The sequence below is a fragment of the Rhea pennata genome, chromosome 22, assembly GCF_028389875.1.
Source record: "Rhea pennata isolate bPtePen1 chromosome 22, bPtePen1.pri, whole genome shotgun sequence".
NCBI lineage: Eukaryota > Metazoa > Chordata > Aves > Rheiformes > Rheidae > Rhea > Rhea pennata.
Genome location: NC_084684.1, coordinates 4,112,751 through 4,133,038, shown reverse-complemented (window position 1 = coordinate 4,133,038; position 20,288 = coordinate 4,112,751). Strand labels below are relative to the sequence as shown.

Genomic DNA, 20,288 nt, shown 5'->3' with positions numbered 1-20,288 from the left:
TATTTGGCATCTACAGACATTCTTGGAAAAAAAAATGCAGCTAAGCACATATGAATGATCCTATTTTTCTCAGTTTGGCATCAACTCTTAAAGTTCATCATATTTTAAGTGTGTTATTGCTGACCATTTCTGCAAACATTCTTTTACTGTGTTTATCTCAAAGTCTGATATTGTCTCTCCTGACCAGCTAAGCAAACCTCTGGGACACAATGACACTGTCAGGATTCCATACCACATTCAGCACATACAAAGGTAGGAAAATATTAAAAAATCACAGCAACGGACACCAGAGATCACTGTAGTTGTGATCTCTGTGTAGTTGTGTTTTCATTTCCACTAAAAACTTCCTCAGTAGTTTACTTGAAACTGTTGTAGTATTGCACTGTAGCATTACAGAAACTGCTGCAAAAATTTAGGTCACATTTCCTTTAAGCTTACATGGGTGTGTGTACATGTATATTGATCTAAAGCTCAATTAAATTAATTAAAAGCACCTCACAGACTGCAGTATACATTGATTCAAGACTTCAGATGAGTTCAGAGGCAAAACAATTACACTTTAATTAAACGTGACAACATTCTTGCGAAGTAGTCAGCTCATTTTATAGAAGGATAAAGTGAGTCAGAAAGCTTCAGCGCTTGCTCATGGTCATAAACAGAGCTGAGCACTTATGCAGCTCCCATATTTGTTAGTTATCATCTACTACAGAGAAAAGGATTTCCTAAAATAAATAAATAAATAAATAAATCCTTGCTCTACATATTTTCAGGAACCAAAACAGAACAGTCTGAGGCAAGTGAAATATTTAACTCAAATTTATCAGCTCTACTTCTGCTCCCCCATCAGCAGCTGGTTTAGACACAGGAGTTTGAACTATGAAATAAGCTGAATCTGTTTGGTTTTTTTTTTCCCCCATTACAGTTTATTCCCAGATAAGATTTTAAGGTTGTTAAAAAAAAATTAAAAAAATAACAATAAAAACACATCGTAGTCACACTTACGATTGTTTTAATAAAACTGGCTTTGCAGATTTGATAAATCTTTCAGGGTTTGTAAAGCTCTGAGAATACTTTTGGAAAAGCAAAAAGCATGATTAAACACCTTAAATTAAAACAGATATTTAAACCATATACAAGCACTCTAATGTTCTGTCAAATCAACAGCAGTGAACAGAAATAAGCAATTCCCCTTCCTTAATTTTTGGAACATTTGTTACTTAACACTTTCCCCAACACCAAGTGTATAAATTTACTTAAAACAGGTAAATCTCAGAATCAGAATTGTGTTCTCCTTATTCAATTACCTTTTTTTTCCCCCATTATTTTTCTGATCTTTGTTTTCTTCTCACCTATTAAGACTCTGTAGTTTTGCTCACTCTGGTCTATCTGCTTTTCCACCCCCCCCCCCTTCCCAAATGAAGTTCAAGGACAGGCCACAGCTTTTTAAAAGGGAAAAAGAACTGTAAGACTGTCTCATCCATTCTCAGAGACGGAAAATTATGAAGAAGAGTAAACAATTCTTATTTTTTAAATGAAATTAAGTATGTAATAACAAAGTTTTTAATTACATTAAAATGTATGTATTGTTTCTCCCTTATACTTACTAGCAAGAACATTAGATTACTGACATTTCTTAGGGTGTTGAGTAGGTGACAATGCATTTTCGTTCCACATCTTCAGCATACATCAGCATCAAAACATTATGATCTTCTGGGACTATTCACGTATTTTTATACGTGTAAAAGCTTTTTTGGAACTAAAGTAATAGATACATACAGAAAACTTTATTTTCCAGTAAACAAGAACTCTCAGACTGAAAGCATAGAATATGTAAATTTGTGATGTAAAGAGTTATCTTAAAAACAAAATTTAAAAATAGGCACTATAAATGAGAATTACTTACAGTTTCTGCTTATATGGTTTAACATTGAAGACCAGAAATACTTGCCTAAGCACTTTTAAAAAGAACATGAAGGGGTCTCATGGATTTTGGTTAGCCCATAGGAAAAACATGCAAGAGTAAGCACTTTTTTAAAGAGGGCTCACTGGAAAACCATTAAATGCTAATATTTCTTTCACCACTCTTGACACCTTTCTTAATAAAAACCAAGGTTTATTTTTGTCTGAATATTCTACCATACCCTTCCAGAAGTACCACCTTGAACAGCAGTAGTTTAAATAAAGAACACACTTGATTAGGTTTATCATCACAGCTATTAAAATATTTGGAAGTTTAGTAGAAACACCCTAAAAGTTTGCCAATTCAGAACACTAATACCAGGTCTAAACACTTCTGCATTATGTCCAGAATGATGCTAGTAGCTAGCTAGTAGCTAGCTAGTAGCTGCTACAACAGCTGCTACTTTCATTACTGTATTTCAGCAGGAAACCCAGTCTGATGACAGCTTGCAATTAAAGGAAACACAGTTTAACATCCACATGCATGGAAATATTTCCGAATATATCTAATCTTTCCTTTTTGAAACAACACCTACAGGAAGTTTTCCCAAACACATTCAAGAGCAGCCTCCAAAAGCTGCTTGCTTCTCCATATGCTCAATACTTCAGTGCATTTCTGACATCTAAACCTAGGTCAAACAATGAAGAGAAAAGCTTTATAGTTAACAACAAATTTAAGATTTGAAATATTTATTGAAAGGCATATGAATGCATATATTCATTCCAGATAACACAAACATTTGGGAGAGGAAACAGTAATAAACAGTATTAAACTACAACAAACAGGTCGATTTCACAGAAATTTTTTCCTAGGCCAATTATCATCCTTTAGCATTAGTTACACCTAATCAAGTACATACAGATGTTCACTTGGTTTGCCTGTATACAAGTGCAGAGATATTCCGAATTTTTAGGTAGATGCGTATTACAGTCAAGGTTTGCAATGACAAAATTCAGGTTTTGTTTCAGTTCACTTGTATTTTTGATGAGAAAACAACACAAGCTGGTTTGGAATCCTCTCTTCTCTTGTAAAGTTAATGTGCTATGAGACCAGTGGGGAAGAGGTGGTAGAACAACAGATTTCCCACAAAACTGGGACTGAGAGCTTGCTTTTCGTGCGCTCCTAATGCTTAACATTATGACATCTATTTACTGAAATGTACCAGCATTACTCAACCTCCCAACTTTGTTTTTTAAGACAACAGAGAGAAGCTTCAAATTCTTCTCTATGTATCTATGTGAAGTCCCTATCATGGCATTTTCTCTTTTGGGGGCAAAGAAATAATCCCCTTCCCCCATACACCTGCACACTTGTGCGATATGTAGCTAGAGCTCCTGCATGCAACAGCAAACAGGCGTTCAGGCAAATAAGAAGCGTGGCATAGTCGATACATATTTATTACACCGATTCCTGCCAAACTGTAAGACAATTTTCCTCATGAAGATTTCAGTATCTTCACAGTTGGACACCAAAGAATATTGAAAGCATTTTTATGTCCTATACAAGTTTTTAAAGGTTCTATTACAATGTTTAAAATGAACTAAAATAGAACCACTGCTTGAATCAATTTTGGGTAAGCCATAAAGCTTCAGCCAACAAATTATCAGTTATCTTGTTCAAAACCATGTTTGCTATTGCATTTATTCGGTCTTACAGAGTTCCTTGTAGAATGGCACTATCAATGTGCACATCAACCAAACAAGCACTCACATCATCTGCCAGCAATTCTAAATTGTATTGAAGCAGCTGCCAACTTCTACCAAGATACCAGAGATACAGTGTAAGAAAAGATGCTTTTCCAACTAAGGGTGGAGTGAAACAACTCCAGTGTATCTGAAGTACACTTGCCACCATTTTCCATCCATATCTGTTTGCCAGTGCAAACAGTAGGAAGCCAGCTTTGAGGCTAACAAAATAAGCCTGCACTTAAAAAGGAGTGATACCGAGTTTTCTGTACGCCCCTTCACATCTAAGGCCCTTACTTTCAAAATAAATCCCTTGAAGCACGTTGTCTGGCCTCATCCTTCACCATTTACATAATGTTTCTCCTTCAGCAGGCTATTTCTCATCGCAAATATGCTATAAAAATATCAAAAGTTTACAGCATGCACATTTAGTGGCCACCACCAGATTTTGATTGTATAAACTTATTAAAAAGTTCCCAAAACATTCAAAAGACAGGGCTATCAGTATGCTAGACTAGTCAGAGCAGAAAACTAAGCAAGCTACCTAACTTGCCTCCACTCTTTTTTTTTTTTTTTTTTTTTAAACCATCACATCTGCAGTATGTCTTGCTCTCCTCCACAGCACATCAAAAGCTTATTTTGTTAAACGCACCAAGATGAGGAACGGCCACATGAAAGACAAGCACAGCAGAACAAGGTACTCTCCTCTTGAGAAGAGGGAAGGCAAACGCAAGTCAGCTCGCTGATGCATCCTGATGAAGCACATCCGGATGTTAAGCTGAAGCTCGTATTATCTCTTATCCGCTCTCCGGAGCGCCAATATACTTGGATTTTGAAAACAACGCCGCGCCTAGCTCGGCGCCTGCCGTCCGCGCGTCCCCCGTCCTTCGAGGCGGGCCAGGAGCATGCCTCCCGCGAGCACTGCCCACCGCCGGCCCGCACCGAGCGCGGAGCTCGCAGCCGCCGCCCGGGCCCTCCGGGCGGCTCCGCCGCACGCACGGTTCCAGCCCGGGCGGCCCAGCCGCAGCGCCGCGCCCCGGCGGCCGCAGGGCTTCCCCGCGGGGTTACCTGCGGCGGCGCCGAGGCCCGCGGCCGGCGCACGCCGCTCCGCGCCGCGGGAGGCCGCGCGGAGGCGGCACCTGCCGCCCGGGGCAGCGCGAGCGCCGCCGCGGCCGCCCCCACCTGCGGCCGGGGCGCGGCGCGGCCGCCGCCTCCCCCCCCCCGGCCCCGGCGGCGGCGCCCCGTGGCGCCGGTGCCCGCGCCGCAGGTGGCGGCGGGCCGGGGCCGAGCGCGGGGCGGGCGGCGCGGCGCGGCTCGGCGGGCCGGGCCTAGGGGCCGGCGGGGCGGCGCGGCCGCGGGCGCCTTTGTTCGGGGCGCCGCGCACAAAGGGCGGCCGCGCTCACCTGCGAGGGGCCGCCGGCCCCGGGCGGCGGCGGCGGGCGGGCGGGCGGGCGGGCGGCGGTGCCGGGCCGAGCGCAGCGGAGCCGAGCCGAGCCGAGCCGAGCGCTGCGGCCGCCTCCTCCGTCGTGACTCACCGCGGCGGCGGCCCAGGCAGGCAGGGAGGCAGGCAGGCAGGGAGGGAGGCGCCTGGGCGGCTCCGGGGGAGGGACCCGCCGCGTCCCGGCGCCCAGGGCACGGCGGCGCCGCAGGCACCAGCCGAGCGCGGGGCCGCGCGGAAGGGGCGGGCCGGGGCCGCGGCCGCGGCCGGGGCCGCCGCTCCGGCCCCCGCCCGCTCCTCTCCCCGCCGGGCACCGCGTCCAGTCCGTGGCGGCGGCCACCTCCTCCCTCCAGGTGCGTCCCGGGCGCCAGCCTCTGCAATCAAGCGGAGCCAAGTCATCCTCGTGCGCTCACGCTCTCTAGCCATCCTGCTCAGCGGGGCAGGCTCCAGGAGCACAGCTTCCCCGCGGGTGCCGCGTTACCGTCAAAATGAAAACATAACTAGTTTTCAAAACCATTACGCCAAAGAAGTTAAAAATATATTAAAGAGCTAGATTCAGTACAAATAGATTTAAACTACTTAAGTAAATACGGAGGCTCTCAGAGGATGGCGTTTTCTAACTGGAATAAATACCATTTGGCCATTCAAGCATCATGAAAGTGACACTATCAAAATCTGAAGTCCTCCCTCAGGTCCTGAGGAAGCAATCTTTCCCCTAGACAGACTGAAGCAGTTTTATTTTCCCTCCAAGTAAAACCAGTGTGAACACTGAGTAAGAAAATCAGAAAAAAATAAATACGAGGAGAGAAACCAAGGTTTTCACCTCTGCTCCGACACTAATCTACATTTCAGCTTCCCTCTAGGTATAACAGTAATGTTGCTTACCTATAATAAGTATTGGTGGGATCAGGAAGGCAAGTGGGAAATTCCTGAAGATAAAAAGGCTTTGTGCCCTAAGCGTTATTTATCAAAGCACATCTGTTGTGTACTTGGCATTTAACTTAATTGCATAAAAATAGGCATGGCAATGAAATAGGTGGCACTTCCTTTGACAGCTTGTTACTTAATGACATCAAAGTCCAACGCCACTGAAATTCATACCCCACTGCCAGTTAATGAAGGTCTTAACTTGAAAGCCTATCCAAAGAGCAAAACCAAGCTGCTGACAGGAACAGGAACAGTGCAAATATGCTGGGATCTGAGATCACTAGCACATACACACAGCACAGCAGGCAGTAATGATTATTAATTATTTAAGAGAAGAACATAAGAGCACCAGCATAAGCTGAAAAAAAATATGCAGAAGCATCACTCTAAGATCCTCCAGTTGGATTAACGTTAATTAGCACAGTACATGAGTCTGAGGGAAAGATCCAAAAGCATCTTACAGTAGTAGAAGCCTACTATTAAGCCATCATTTGCATCTTTGCAATACCATGGGCTTTCTTCCCAATAGCATCATGAGCAAAACATCATTTAATGATTAAGTACTGTCTAGCTCTTCTGTTATAAGTTAGCTGGCTGACTATACAACAGTGTATGTCAATTTTATATAGCATGATTTTAGCACCCTGCATTTATTTAGAACAGCTTTTTTTTTTTTTTTTTTTTTTGCCCCCCCCCCCCCTTTTTTTTAAGCAGAATGAGATATTACAGGGCTTTCTCTACCCTTGGAGAATTTTACATTTATTCTCTTAAAACATTGAGTACCATTCAGCTTCTGCCCCACCTTAGATTACTACCATCAAACTTACCAAGATTTACAGATCTTTTGCTATCAGGTAATGTGCCATCTGGCCACTGTACTTATTCACTTTTATCATCAAAGCAGAGGATGGATGCTCAAGAGCCCTCTTTACTCCTAGCTCTGCAATAGATTGAGTACATTGTTAATATCTTAAGTGACTGTACAGGCTTTCACAAAGTAAACAGAAGATGCAAGCACACTGCACTTGACCATATTAATGTCTAACCAACTGTCATCCTACTTGCTCTATACACAAAACAGGAATCAAAGTCCAGCAGCAGCAGAGGAATGCTATGAAGTTTGATTATTTAAAAGTTAAGTCATTTTGAAAATTTTGACAAGTTTTACACAAAGACTGGGTATAATTATAAAATCCATTTCATGGGTTTTTTTACATACATATATGTGTATATATATATGTATGTATGTATGTATACACACACAACACAGCTTCTAATCACTTCTCTCTGTTTAATGAGGTTGCTGTTGGTTCTGGTAAGCCAAAACTTCATACAACTTTCTCCTCTCAGTTTTTACTTGTCTTAGAAAAAAAGATTCTCTATTCACTGTCTTTTCTGATCTCCAGTTCTTTCTTAATCAATCAGCTTTAAAATTCATTTAAGCTTCCTTCATAGTACAGCTGCTTCCACTCTCCAGTCCCTCTGTATTTGTTGGCATCTCCTCCTCATTAAGGGCCTCCAACAGCATCTGTACACACAAACCCTACTTTCATTATCCATCTGATTAAGCCACATGCAACAATAATGAAAATTGCGTTTCTCTCAAAGATGTCTATGGTACTAGACAATCAGAGAGTTGTTCTTAATTTGAAATCTTTTCTTTCGAAAATACTTCACATTTTAGATTTGGTCTGACAATTCCAGTCCCTCAAAACCATCTTCTGATGCAGAAACAGTCTAGTGTCTCCGGAAAAAGGTAAATCATTCAACCAACTCTTCTTTTTCCACATTTGAGGTGCTATGACAGGGTCAGAAGAGGCTGTCTAGCTGCTCATAGTAATTGTGTAGGTGAGACAGAGTATACCAGAAAATTAAAGTAGTTCAGCTACCTTAGTTGCCCTATTTCATGCTTGCACAGACTGTGCAATGAGGAGGTATGCAGAAAGAGATTTTAGAGGGATGGACAAAAAAGTCCTTTAATGTAAAAGGCTAGGACTTAATCTTCTTTGTTAATCCAAACTAGTTTGTTTAGTAAGCAACCTTCTTACCTGCACGTTTTATCCAAAAAAGCAGAACTGTTTCCGGAGTAAATTTGATATTTGCAAAGCTACAAACACACTCTTACGTGAAGACAACATAGCTTTACAGAACTTCATTTCAGTCTCCATTTTACAAGGATATTAGTTGGACAATCAAAAGAAATTTGTTTTACTCCAACAGTTAAAAGTTAAAAAAAAAAAAATGTAGCAAAGCAAGGCATCATGTTTTCCATGACTCCTAAGATAAAACTACAATAGGAGCACTCCTATTCCTCTCTCAAAAGTAGCTAGACAGACCTAAATGAAATGAGAGATTATTTTCTGCAATGGAAAAACCTTCACCAGGACTCAGTGAGTTTCCCCATGGAAGTGGAGAAACTACAAGATGCCTGCAGAATGACTTTTTGATTTTGTTCTTCACTACGTGAAAACTATACTTGTCCTTATACAGGAAAGAAATGACCACACTGGAAGCAAAATTAATTAAATTATATTTTGATTTACCTATAGTTTCAGCCACTAATGATGCAGTTTTAAATGCCTGGTCAGTAGGTTATCGTTAATACAGATTTCTCTAACCACTTGAACTTGATATTAACAGATAAGGTAACATGATGAACTAGTAACGGGTCTCTTTTAAAGAAATCTTGTGTTTTTCCTTGCTTGCTACTTACTTGTTATTTTTCCATTCACGATGAAAAAAGAGAAATAATACAAGGAGACAAAAACAGAAGAGAGACAGAGCACTTGATGCTTCAATTTTCTCCCTAACCTTTTTTTCCTTTTGCTTCAATACAATCACCAGACTCACCCTACAGAGAAAAAAAATATTTTAAAAGGGAGGTTATATACGGCCAAACTGAACAATAAGCAATTCTGCTGACATGTTTAAAGCTACTGTACTTTGCAATTCTTGTTTCAGAAGTGAAGCGATAAACAAAAATACAAAGTACTTTTAATCTTAAAAGCAGTGCATGATCAGTGACAACTTTATAACACTTGATATTTAAGTATCATAATCTGTATTTTACTCCAGGAGAGAAAAACGGAGAAAATAAATGATCTGCCTCAATCTATTGCTGAACCTATATATTGCTGATGCAACTCAAACATCATAAGCTTGTGGGGGTAAACCACAAAACAATGTTTTCATCTAGAAAATCTTTTGTTGCCCGTTTTTATTTAAGCAAATGATTATTATAAAAAATAGAATATGGATCTTTTTCCAGCCCCTGCAGAAAAATTTGAGATACTAGCAGAGGTACACCCCAGGATTATTTGACAAAATCTTTAGCACAGCATATTAGTTAATTTGCTGTATCTTTGCAATGAACCTAACCACTTCAAATAGGTTAGCTTAAAGAACTATTTGCTAGGGCCAACATATAAATAGTTCCATATAGGCAACAGCTTCTTTTTAAAATTACATTTATAGTTAAGGCATTCTGGATTAGAGTAACACTTTCTGACTTTTCATGAATTTTGAGAAGGCAAGTCTGGCCTTGCATGCGGACTCTTGTAATAATATTGGTAATTGATCTCAACTCATCTTTGCCCATCTAAATCACATGAGAGCTTTCCAACCAGAAGGAGCACAACATTAAAGAGATACTCAGTTGAGGATGAATGTAATAGGAATTTTGCAAATGCTTGCAGTACAGAAACCATGGAAAAATCCTGAAATATTTGCAAATCCATTAAAAGAAAAGTTTCTCCCGAGAACTACAAGGAAAGAGATTTCCATATTATCATACAGTAACTTACTGTGATCTGTGAGAGTGCCAAGAGATTTCATTTACATATTAATGCTTCAAGCACTTTGGGAAGGGGAAAAAGAGAGTTACTTAGCACCAGTAATGAGCAGAAAGGAAAAGAAGGCAGCTACGGTCCCCACAGACTGTTTTGTTTTCAGTAATTTTAGGCTAATAATGCCTTTTAATAAGCTCCTCTCAGCTGTAAAGCTGCAGTCAGCCTTTGTCAGAGAAATAATACTGTCCCAGACAGCAAAATACTTCTAATATCATGACAAAGAATGTCATCTAAAAGAAAGCTTCTTAAAAAAAAAAAAAAAAAAAAGGAAAAAAAATTCCAGCTGTGAAATACATGAATTGTGTTGTCTGCACTGGGTCTTTTCATTTCTAGAATAGTAGATTTCAAAAGGATAACTACTTAAGCAAAATACATTCTCAAAATATATTTTCTGGTTTATTCTACTCAAGTCCTAGTTAGGAACTGGACAAAGTTGTTTATTTACAGGTTATCTATGCTCTATAAATGCAATCTAAGTTGTAACTGATAATACTTATTTTCAGTTTAAAATCTATGTTACAGACTTGTCATCTAAGCGATTATTTGGCATTAGATAGCCCTCTGCAGTGTTAAGACAGTATTTCCACTCCACTCACCCAGTTTAATGGCAGCTCCCACTGAAGCTGTTGTCTGGGTAAAAAAGGCTAAGATGTGTGTATTCTAGGTGCCACACTGGTGTTCCACTATATTAACACAGCATTCCTCAAAACAGTGGGTCACCTTCATTGCTGACAAACCCAAGTCCCACTCCACTGTTACCAAAAGCTGTCATGCCACCATCAGCTGGTACCAAATCAACCCCACATTTGGCTTTAAAAATGGTTTCTAAATCATTACTAACTTGAAAAGCATTCAGTTTCATCCTCTTTCAGTACTTGTCCTTCTTAGTTTTTATAACTCAGCACAAACAAGATGGAAACAAGATCATTTTTTTCCTAGTAATTCTTCTGATCTTTCCAATATTAATACCACTCCTTCCTTCCCTATAACAGACTTGTTGCTACAGAAATTACCACATTTTACAGATCAGTAGCAAAGAGATAAATTTAACTTAACAGTATTCAGAAAAACATGTAGTTTGTCAAGGTTCCCAGTGCATCTACAGAAAATTTCCAAACTTGAAAGATTATGTTCTTAGAAGGTTGCTTTTACCAAAACAGCTACAAAGTCTGAACAAAGGGCTACCATTTCAGAATTATGTGTAGAGCTTAAATAGGCATACCAATAAATACGCAATCACTAAAAATAGCAAAAATTCAGTTGCCCTGAAGATATAGCTATCACTGTAGCAATACAGGTACAGATCTCTACTTATCCTCCTTTTAAGGTACTAATTGCTTATTCTACTTTGTTCTCCTTTAAGCAAAATAAATTTCTCTTAGAAAAAAATCACTTTACATACAACATTTAAGTAGCAAAATGGTAGCTTTCCTCTCTGGCTATGCTTCTGCCCCATCTTATGCAAAGGAGAATCATCTGTATCTGTGACTTTCAAGCACATTAGATTTCCAATGTCTCAGGGAATGGGTACCACAGAATTCACTTACAGCCAAATGCTGCATTTACCAGTATTTCACAGCACATATTCCACTTTTGAAGGAAGTGCCAACTCACATCTGAAACATCTAGTGAGAAGGACCAAACACTGTCTAGTGTTTGAATTTTTCATATAGAAATAGAGGGAAGTTACTTTTTCACATGGCCCAGAAGCAGTAAGGTGACCCAAACAGATGTCTCCATACACTGTGTAAAAGAAATTGAGATTTATGCTTCTAGCTTCAGACCAACCATTTCCTCCTAAGGAAATGTAAAGCTTTTCTCCTCCACCTGTTCAGAAAGAGATACAATTGTTAATAGCTAGCAAGACCAGAGAAACATCTTTTGCTTCTATCCATATCCTTTTCTCTAGCTAATTGTAAAATGAAAAGGGGGAAAAGGTATCAATATGAAATTTAGTTAAGAAATATCTTTTCTGATGTCATTGTTCCTGATTCCATTAGATGAGCATTCGAATATATGCCAAGGGTAGAGCAGATGCAAAAACCATGCTTTTCAAGCTGAAAAAATATTCAGTGAAATAAAGGCTTCCAAATAGCTCAGATGAAATGCTAACAAGTACTGAATTAGATGTGAGGCTGCCATTACTGTAAGGGTAATATCCCTAATATTGACTGTACTACAAACAAGCACATGCAAATACTTCATAAGAAAATTAAATATACATCCGGAGCACAAAGAACAATCTCTCCACACTAAGATCCTAGTTTATGCTCCAAAAAATCGGACTAAAAATTCAGCAATGCAGGATTTTAGATACTCTTAAACCCTAACATTATTCAGGATTTTAACTTCCGTTTAGAGGCACAGACCCTCCCTTCTCCGCACCACCACCATCTGATAATTAGATTGGGCCACACTTGCCCCAAAGACCTTTAGTTCATTTACTGCGTAGATCAACCATGTAATGAGAGCTTCTCCCACTTTTCTAATTTGTTTTGACTTGCAAACTATTCCATGCTATCTCAGAAATCCTGGGAAAAAACAGTAGCTTGTAGTTATACATCCAGAGCAAGAGTAAGAGGTCACAGAAAAGGCTTCTCATTGCCATTTCCTAGCAATTTCCTATCTTTTCAATACAGAAGGTTAAATTACTCCAGAAGTCTCCCAACAGGACTTCCATTGTTTGTCAATCAAGATTGGAATACAATGGCACTTATTCATGTGCAGAGCAAACAAGCTGACAGGGGCCAATGATCAGTATGCAGTCTCATTTTGGATGCTCTGCAAATAGTTTGCAGAAAGATGGCATTTAAAATAAACTATGTCAATTTTTAAAAGCTGCAAAGCATTTCTAGTATAAACTACTTAGTAGGGAGTCCAGACAAATTCAAAATTAAGACAGCTTGACAGCAACTTCAAGAATCACTCAAAAACTGATTCATTAGGACTGTCCCTGGAAAAAGATCTACTTTATACAGCCACATGCAAAACGATGATGTTTTAATTGTTAGAGAAATACACATTTGGAAAAGTTGAAAATAGTTGATTCTTTTCAAAGATAATCATACTAAGGTTTTGTTTTTAGAGTATCACTTAGTGTTTAGCCTCAGATATTATGTTACTGAGGGGCAGAGACACCAGGGTTCCAAAGTGCACTTGAAGGCTGTTTACTTCATATTTTCTGGTGAAGAACCCAAGAGGGTTAGGGATTGCCGAGGTTTTTTTTTAACAATATCTTAAAAATAGAAAAAACAATCACAATATGACAGTCCAATACTCCTGAAAACTGGAGAGATTCAAGCCCCACGCACCTCTTCATTGTTTTGCCTTTTCTACTTCAAAACTTGCTAGAGCAAAGACTTTGTCTCCTGATCCTATGGGAGGAAAAAAACATTTTCAGTATATATTAATAAAAATTGTGTTATAGAGATTTTTCCGATACAATTTAAATCAAGAAAAACAATTGAGATGAAAAAACAATCAAACCAAACACATATTGTTAAAGCCAAAAGACTTGAGCATATCAAAAAAAAATGAAGCCATATATGATTGGACAGGTCTGAAACTAGCCATACAGAGAGCTTCTAATGGAGTACCCCTTTGAATACCTTTCTTGCACCCTCAGGAAAAGGGGTACTGAGAAGTACACCACATGGTCAGTTTATTCCTTGACCTAGTCTGACACATTTCTGCCATTCACAGTTGATTCTAGCATCACAGTTAGAATTGTAATGAAAGAACTGCTGTGCTCATTTAATGCCTCTTATAAATGCATTTTTAGTTTCGTCAACATGATTAGAGCTATGGCAATTATGGCAAGAAGAGCGATTTAAAGCTATATTTTGACAATATGCCACTAACTGCAGAGTTCTCTGCAGTCAGTGGAGGAAGACATTCCCAAAAAGAGTCAGCAATGCAAAAAAACAAAACAAACAAGCGAAGTAAAAATATCTCTCCTCAACACAGAGCAGGCTTCAGCATTGAACCCTTCAGCATTAAAGGGGAATACTTGGCATTTTATGGCCATCTGGCATCGGGTTTATTTGCTGCATTACTTTCTCCTCATGGCCAGCATATCAGAATTTCATTGTTGATAGAAAAGAAAAATTTATGTCAAAACTGAGTAACATGAATCTTTTATTTGCATTTTCTCCTTTATAGTGGGATCACAGGCATTTTTATCTATCAGTGGTCAAAGAGGAAAAGAAAATGGAAGTTAGTAGAATGAAAACTTACCAAGGTCAGTGGAGACTTTCTCAAACTGGCTCAAGGCTGCACCAGCATTTGCTGACAAGAAAGTCTCATCATCTGGAGTCAGCTAAACCAAAAGAGCCATAACTGTGAACTTGGGTACCATAACAGTGCATATTCCCACCTCTGTAAAGATCTATATTAGTACATACCTGAAATACGTCAGGTTACAGGGCTTATCACTTGCAATTTTTAAGTGATGGCTTTATCTAATATTAAAAGACAAAATGGAAAAAGCAAGCTTTTCCCCCTCCCACTGCATTTCTTCCTCAATGATGTCAGTCAACCCACAAAGGACAGCATAAGCAAGATCAGACATGCCTCTAAATTCACCAGTTCCAAGCTGATCGCCAGTGGTAATTTTTCATGAGAAAGTCACCCTTCACTTCTGCGCCAAAACTACGCAGAAGATGTCAACAACATTTTGGTCATATGGCTAAGACCTACATTCACTTCACATCACCTGCTGAGGAATGTGAGAACATACAGTCACTAGCAGCTTTGACCATATTAAGAGTTAATGACCTAGAAACTATCCTCTCCCTTTATAGTGCTGCAAACCATCAGTCACATTTACACACGTATATTTTGCTTTTATGTAGGTGCTCTGATGTCTCGTGACAGATGCCCATAAAATATTTACGCTAATGAAGTAGTAACCTACATTTGAAAGATTCAGATATTCAAAGTCAAGATTCACTCATTTAAGTAGCTTCAGATGTATAGCCTTACTAAAACACAGAATAGGTGTGTCAGACTATCCAGATTCCTTATGTCCGCAGCATGACAGCAAGTATCCTTAACAGTCAAGCCGCATATCTTCCACTGAATGCTCTGAGGATACTCCTTTTATCTTCATCTATCCACTACCCTTTGACTCACCTGTTAAGCCACAAGCACTCTTAGTACACTAAAAGTTTTACAAAATTCCTCCAACACAAATCAGTCAACATATGTAGTCTAAATTGGCAATGATGCTCTGAGCATATCAGATCAGGAAGTCTACCCTATTCCGATATATCAATCATGATTTCATTAGTTCAATTTAGGCAAGTTCAATTTCCTGGACTATACATTAAGTAAACCAGTGCTGCTACCACTATTTTACTATGTTACTAATTCACATCAGTGGCAAAAACTGAGCAATCATGAAATAAATATTAAGAATCATGTCCACTAATTAAACAAAAAACAAAAATTGGATACAAGATAAAGGAAGAACTCCCCTTAAACCACTGCAATTTTTTCTCCACGGCTAAATTATTAAAAATTAGCCTTCAATAGACCATCAGGTTTGGCATTTGGATTTATGTTAGGGCTAGGGGAAAATATTGAAGTTACACGTCTTTGATGTGCTTTATAATTAAATGTCTAGCTACTTAACCTCTTGTAGTATTGTGCAGACAAACATGTAATATTTCTTCAAAACATTTTTCTATTGGACAGTCTAGCAACAAAAATATTCTAAGGGAAAGCATTTGCTAATATCATCTAACTGGAATGTAACACCTCTGTGTACTGCACTTGATCTTTTCCAGGACATTCCCTCATTTCACATGGAAGTTTAAGTACAGAGCTCCCTGACAACCCATTTTCTTCATCTACCATCAACAAAAAGAAATAACTTCCCTTCCTCCCTCTAGTGGCAAAAGCCAGGAATTGTCTTGCGCACTAATGTACTCATCAGAGAAAGTTATCAGTAGTTCACTCATCTACCCAGTTTTTGTCTCACACCAAGAGGTGAGCACTGTCACCGTTACAGAAGTAAGTTAAAGCCCAATGTATGTCAAAAGTTTTGGATTGTTTTTGACAGGTGGATGGGTCACAGTTAACCAGGAAAAAGATTTATATTGCAGCTTCTACAAGCTGGTACCGGTTGATGTTATTTATATGTGATTCACTCAGATGGTGCACCAAAGAGGACACTTTGAAGTAGTAATAGCTATATAAAAATAAACATACAAAAACATATATTACTATCTGACATATACTCAGTGGTGAACACTTCAGAAAACTTAGCACTAAAATGTAGGGATATTTATGTACAACAAAACAGGCTAACTGATTTTGTTATTTGTCCATTCACTTTTAATAACTTCAAATTCCCCCTCAACATATATGTAGAAATTTCTTTTCACCTAGCTATCATGCCAGCACCTTACCTTCTCACCAAGCTTCCTGAGGGCAGTCAGGATTTCCACTTTCTGCTGTGTGTAGAGGTCCCGTCCCAACTTCCCAACCATTAGGTCTCGGTCCATCTTTATACCAGAAAAAAAGTTGAAATACGTAAGCTTTCCATTAGTTTCACAAAAAGTGACAGCATGACCACTGCAACAGCCTAGAAATATCACCAGTAAGCATGGAACTCATGGAAGTAAGGGACAGAGCCACTCATGATTTAAAAAATGACTGTAAAGCTGTATATTGTTTTTCACACTGTTCTGCACCCTTAACACCTAACCTTAGCATACTTGATTTTGCTGATCTTCAACTTCTTTTAATCAAAGACTGCTGTTGATTCAAAATTTTGGATCCACATTTCATTTCACTTTTCTGGATCTCAATTCAGACTACATCTCCAAGATACGAGTGCACTCATTTCCACAATTCCAAAATCATACTCTTCACATTTTCAATTTACAATTATACTCATTTGACTATCTGTTGATGAGATTTTTGGTTTGAAGCAACAACAGGACAGAATTCAAGAAATACACATTACTGTCCCTAGTACTTCAATGAGCATTTGAAAATGAACAAATACTACTGCCAAGTTTTCTGACACACTTAGTGCTTTCCTTGCAATCATACCAATTTAATCAGTCTACTTGAAATAAGCATTGTTGTTATATTAGAACAGAAGTTGTTACATTAGAATAGAAATCTTCACCTCTGCCAACCTTGTCCTTAATTGCCTCGGTTGTTTCTTTGCAAACATTCTAATTACTTCCGGAGTTTTAAATGCTTGGCTGATGGCTGCTTGTATTGCCTGCAAGGAAAATAACAACAGTGACCACAACTAATAGCAGGCATAAACCATACCTACCTGACAAGGTTAATGAAGGCTGGAATGCATCATTAGTATCCTTGGTATCATTTGATAAGAGAATTTCTGTTTGCATGACCACAGAAGTGAGATGGAAAAATTTATGACCTTTATGCAAGGTTTGAAAAATCAACTAATTAGTGCAGTTCACGGAGAAAATATATAAAACTTTACATCAGATTCTAAGTCTTAATTTCCAACTATTTCCAATATCTTCCTGATAATAACACAACATAAGTAGATGTGCTATGCTATCTTTAGCAGTTTCAATGCCCACATTTACCATCACAGCTCTTCCACCGGTAAGCAGAATTAAATTGTTAAGATGTTGATCAGTCCCCTGCTGTTGTTCAAAATCCTCTAGGAAGTACCAAAACTACCTCTCTTCACATCCTTCATACTATTTTCTAATATTAAAGATCTGATATCTTTAGGTCCCACAGTCTCCCACATTTTTTTCTACAGTATTATGGCTATCATTCTTCAGTTTATTTTTCTTTTGAAATAAAGAGCTCTAACCAAGTTCTTATATGTAGACATATATCAAGTAATAAAAATATTAGATACAAAGATCTAGATTTCACATATTCCTAAGAATCATAATGAAGTTCTTGCATCTACTTTCTGTTTCTTCAAGTCCAGATAAAATAGGAACTGCTCTTAATAACACATCAGGCAGATCTGAGTAAGAGTCATCCTTACCAGCTGCATCCCGCTGAGCTCATCCACCAAAGTCATATCTCCAGACATAATCTTCTTCAGTGAGTCATTGATCTCACTCAGCTGTTCTAGAGTTTCTTTTTTTGTCTCTTCATATTCATCTGCATCTAGTTCCTCTCTAAAGACCAACAAGACACATTACTTCACAGGATTAAACATGAGATATAAAATGGAACAAAGGATATCAAGGACTATCATGAAGTATGCTTCTTCAGAGAGCAATGAAAACATCCACACAACTTCAGATTATTTGGCTTTTAGCCACCTTAACTGTTATTTAGCTAACATATACGTAGTTTTCTTCTTGGTTTTTACATCACCTTCTAGCCATCTATAAACTTATGTTGCTCGTACAAAGTCAATTATATTTAAAAAAGACCCTGACATCTACAAGACACGCAATACTTGGTGCAATATTTAAAACGCGTGTTACTTGAAAAGCCCATGTTCTCACCACAAAATCATCAAGTTAGGCAGAGAGAAAAAACTGTCTGGCCACCTAAATTGTAGTCAGTTCAAAGAATAGCACTGCCAACACTTACCACTTAGAATTGTTCTTGAAAAAACATATTAAAGCTGTATTGTTTGGATTAGTTAGAATTATAATCAGAGAAGGTATGCAAAACCACACAGGACATTTAAGTACCAATACTGAGACAGAGGAAAAAAAATTTTTTTTCTTTGATAATCTAGTCTATCTGAAATTTTATTAGCCCACTAAGAGTTAACAAGAGTTAGGACAATCACATGAAAATCTTTAACAAACTACAAAGAAAAAACATCCATAATTAAAAGACAAAGCAAAACACAAAGCAAAACACACACGAAAGCAAGTCACTGCTATTAAAAAAGCTCATATGGAAAATGTGAATTCTGTAAGCAGCTATTAGAAGTTAAAAAGTCATACAGAAATGTAAATTTTCAGATAAAATAATGATGAATATTTTTGCCCTCCTTTTCTTCAGGACGAAGGTAAGTAAAATGATCTTAACAAGAAGAAAGTTTTTTTTCTAAGTTATTCTTACTACTCAATAAAAACATCCTAGTGTTATTAAAAAAAAAGAAAGAAAAAGAAGCCACAACAAAATATAAAACAAAGAAGTGTACAAGAATTGTGAAAGGTACATAATTTTCTTCTCCAAACCACCAATGAAAAATATTCACATTTAAGAGGGGGGCATTTATTTTTATTACCTGCATTCTTCCAAATCTTGAAGCTGCTGCATTAATCTATCCAACTGCTCTTCCAAGTTCTGCTTTAGCTTACTGGTTTCTGTTGTTCCTCTTGAAGCCATTTTCAGTTTTCACATAAAAGCTTCAAGTTGTTACATGACACTCCTAGGAGAAAAAACACTTTATTGTTGTGAATCAACAGCCTAAAGTGTATTTTAAAATGCTCCAATTACCAATAAAATGATGCAGTATCTTCATGATCAAATGTCCAACTAAAACATTTTGAGATACCAGCAGGAGAACACAGAAACATTAAGCTAAGTTTAAAGGATCGTTCTCTGTGTAGCAAGAAGCAGTTCACCAACTTAACTCAAACAGCCACAGCATCTGAAGATAGAAACGTGTTTGAAACTAAACCACAAGTACTGAAATCTTCAGGCCCTACTTTATGCAACAGACAACTGTTTTGTCTACCTCTACCTTGGAAATATTTAAGAGGGACAACAATCCAGATTCAGACATCTGAAGCATAGACCTTCAATAAAATTATTAGATGTAAAAATCTTGCAATACTGTAGAGGAAAATTTTGTTTCTTTGGATTATAAATATAAGCCATCCAAGCAACCTAAGTGGTCGAACTGATACTGCTGAGTAATACACCAGTTCATAGTTCAATACCAAGTCCTTATGATTGTCACTAATGACTGATTTTCACTAATAACAACAGCTCATGCCAGCAGCTGGAAGACACACCAGGAATCACCATTCTCCCTGCTAGAAGGGCATGAAAGATCAGAAACTGCTGAAGGAGCTACAGGGGGAGAGAAACGAAAGCAGGAACTTGAGAACTATGCAGTTTTCTTCCCCCTGCCTCTAACAAAAGGCGTCAGCAGGACTCTGCCCCTTTCGCCCCCAAGTTCACCGCAGGGACGCAGATGGCCGCTTCGCCCCACAGGGCCGCGAACAGAGACAGGAGGCCGCACCCCGCCCTGCCGCCGAGCCCGGCCCCAGACCGCGGCGCCGGCGGGAACCGCCCCGGGGCCGCCGCCGCCGCGGCCGCCTCACCTGGGCAGGCGGCAGCACAGGTGGGCGCCGCGGGCGAGCCCGGGCCAGGCCAGCGGCTGCGGGGCGAGGCCGCGCGCTGCCGGGAGGCGAGGGGGACCCTGCCGGCGACGGACCCGCGCCGCTTCCGGCGGGCCGCGGCCAATGGGAGCGCGGCGCCGCGCGCACCGCCCAATG

General features: G+C 39.3%; 2 protein-coding genes across 9 annotated transcripts in view; both read right to left on the bottom strand.

Moving 5' to 3' along the window:
* Nucleotides 1-5,246, bottom strand: part of CTNNBIP1 (catenin beta interacting protein 1) — a 34,626-nt gene extending 29,380 nt beyond the window's left edge. Inside the window, exon 1 of one of the 4 annotated variants that reach the window (XM_062593167.1) lies at nt 5,181-5,246. The gene's annotated coding sequence lies outside the window, so the exon portion shown is untranslated. Of the gene's footprint in view, nt 1-4,297; nt 4,620-5,048; nt 5,090-5,180 lie in introns of those variants that run through there. The other 3 variants (XM_062593166.1, XM_062593169.1, XM_062593168.1) reach the window with 3 other exon arrangements.
* A 2,041-nt stretch (nt 5,247-7,287) lies between these two features.
* Nucleotides 7,288-20,211, bottom strand: LZIC (leucine zipper and CTNNBIP1 domain containing). Of its 5 annotated transcripts, none has more exons than XR_009960536.1 (9): nt 20,115-20,211; nt 19,070-19,213; nt 17,858-17,993; nt 17,000-17,098; nt 16,272-16,367; nt 14,095-14,176; nt 13,170-13,232; nt 8,724-8,861; nt 7,288-7,553 (listed from the first exon to the last, which is right to left on the bottom strand). XR_009960536.1 is itself a non-coding variant. In XM_062593164.1 (8 exons), the coding sequence occupies exons 2-7, from the start codon at nt 19,168-19,170 to the stop codon at nt 13,174-13,176; spliced, it is 573 nt and encodes a 190-aa protein (XP_062449148.1). In that variant the 5' UTR covers nt 19,171-19,213; nt 20,115-20,211; the 3' UTR covers nt 7,288-8,861; nt 13,170-13,173. The 5 variants fall into 5 exon arrangements, 3 of the variants coding, with proteins under 3 accessions (XP_062449148.1, XP_062449149.1, XP_062449147.1); XR_009960535.1 differs by having other exon boundaries at nt 7,288-7,538; XM_062593164.1 differs by having other exon boundaries at nt 7,288-8,861.
* Between the last annotated feature and the right edge of the window lie 77 nt (nt 20,212-20,288).

Excerpts from the sequence above, each read along its gene's own strand:
- LZIC (XM_062593164.1), bottom strand. The coding sequence starts at position 19,170 with ATGGCTTCAAGAGGAACAACAGAAACCAGTAAGCTAAAGCAGAACTTG. Across the intron at positions 17,994-19,069 it reads CAAGATTTGGAAGAATGCAG|AGAGGAACTAGATGCAGATG; the intron begins GTAATAAAAATA and ends GTTGGTCTTTAG. Across the intron at positions 14,177-16,271 it reads TCAGGAAGCTTGGTGAGAAG|CTGACTCCAGATGATGAGAC; the intron begins GTAAGGTGCTGG and ends CTTTTGGTTTAG.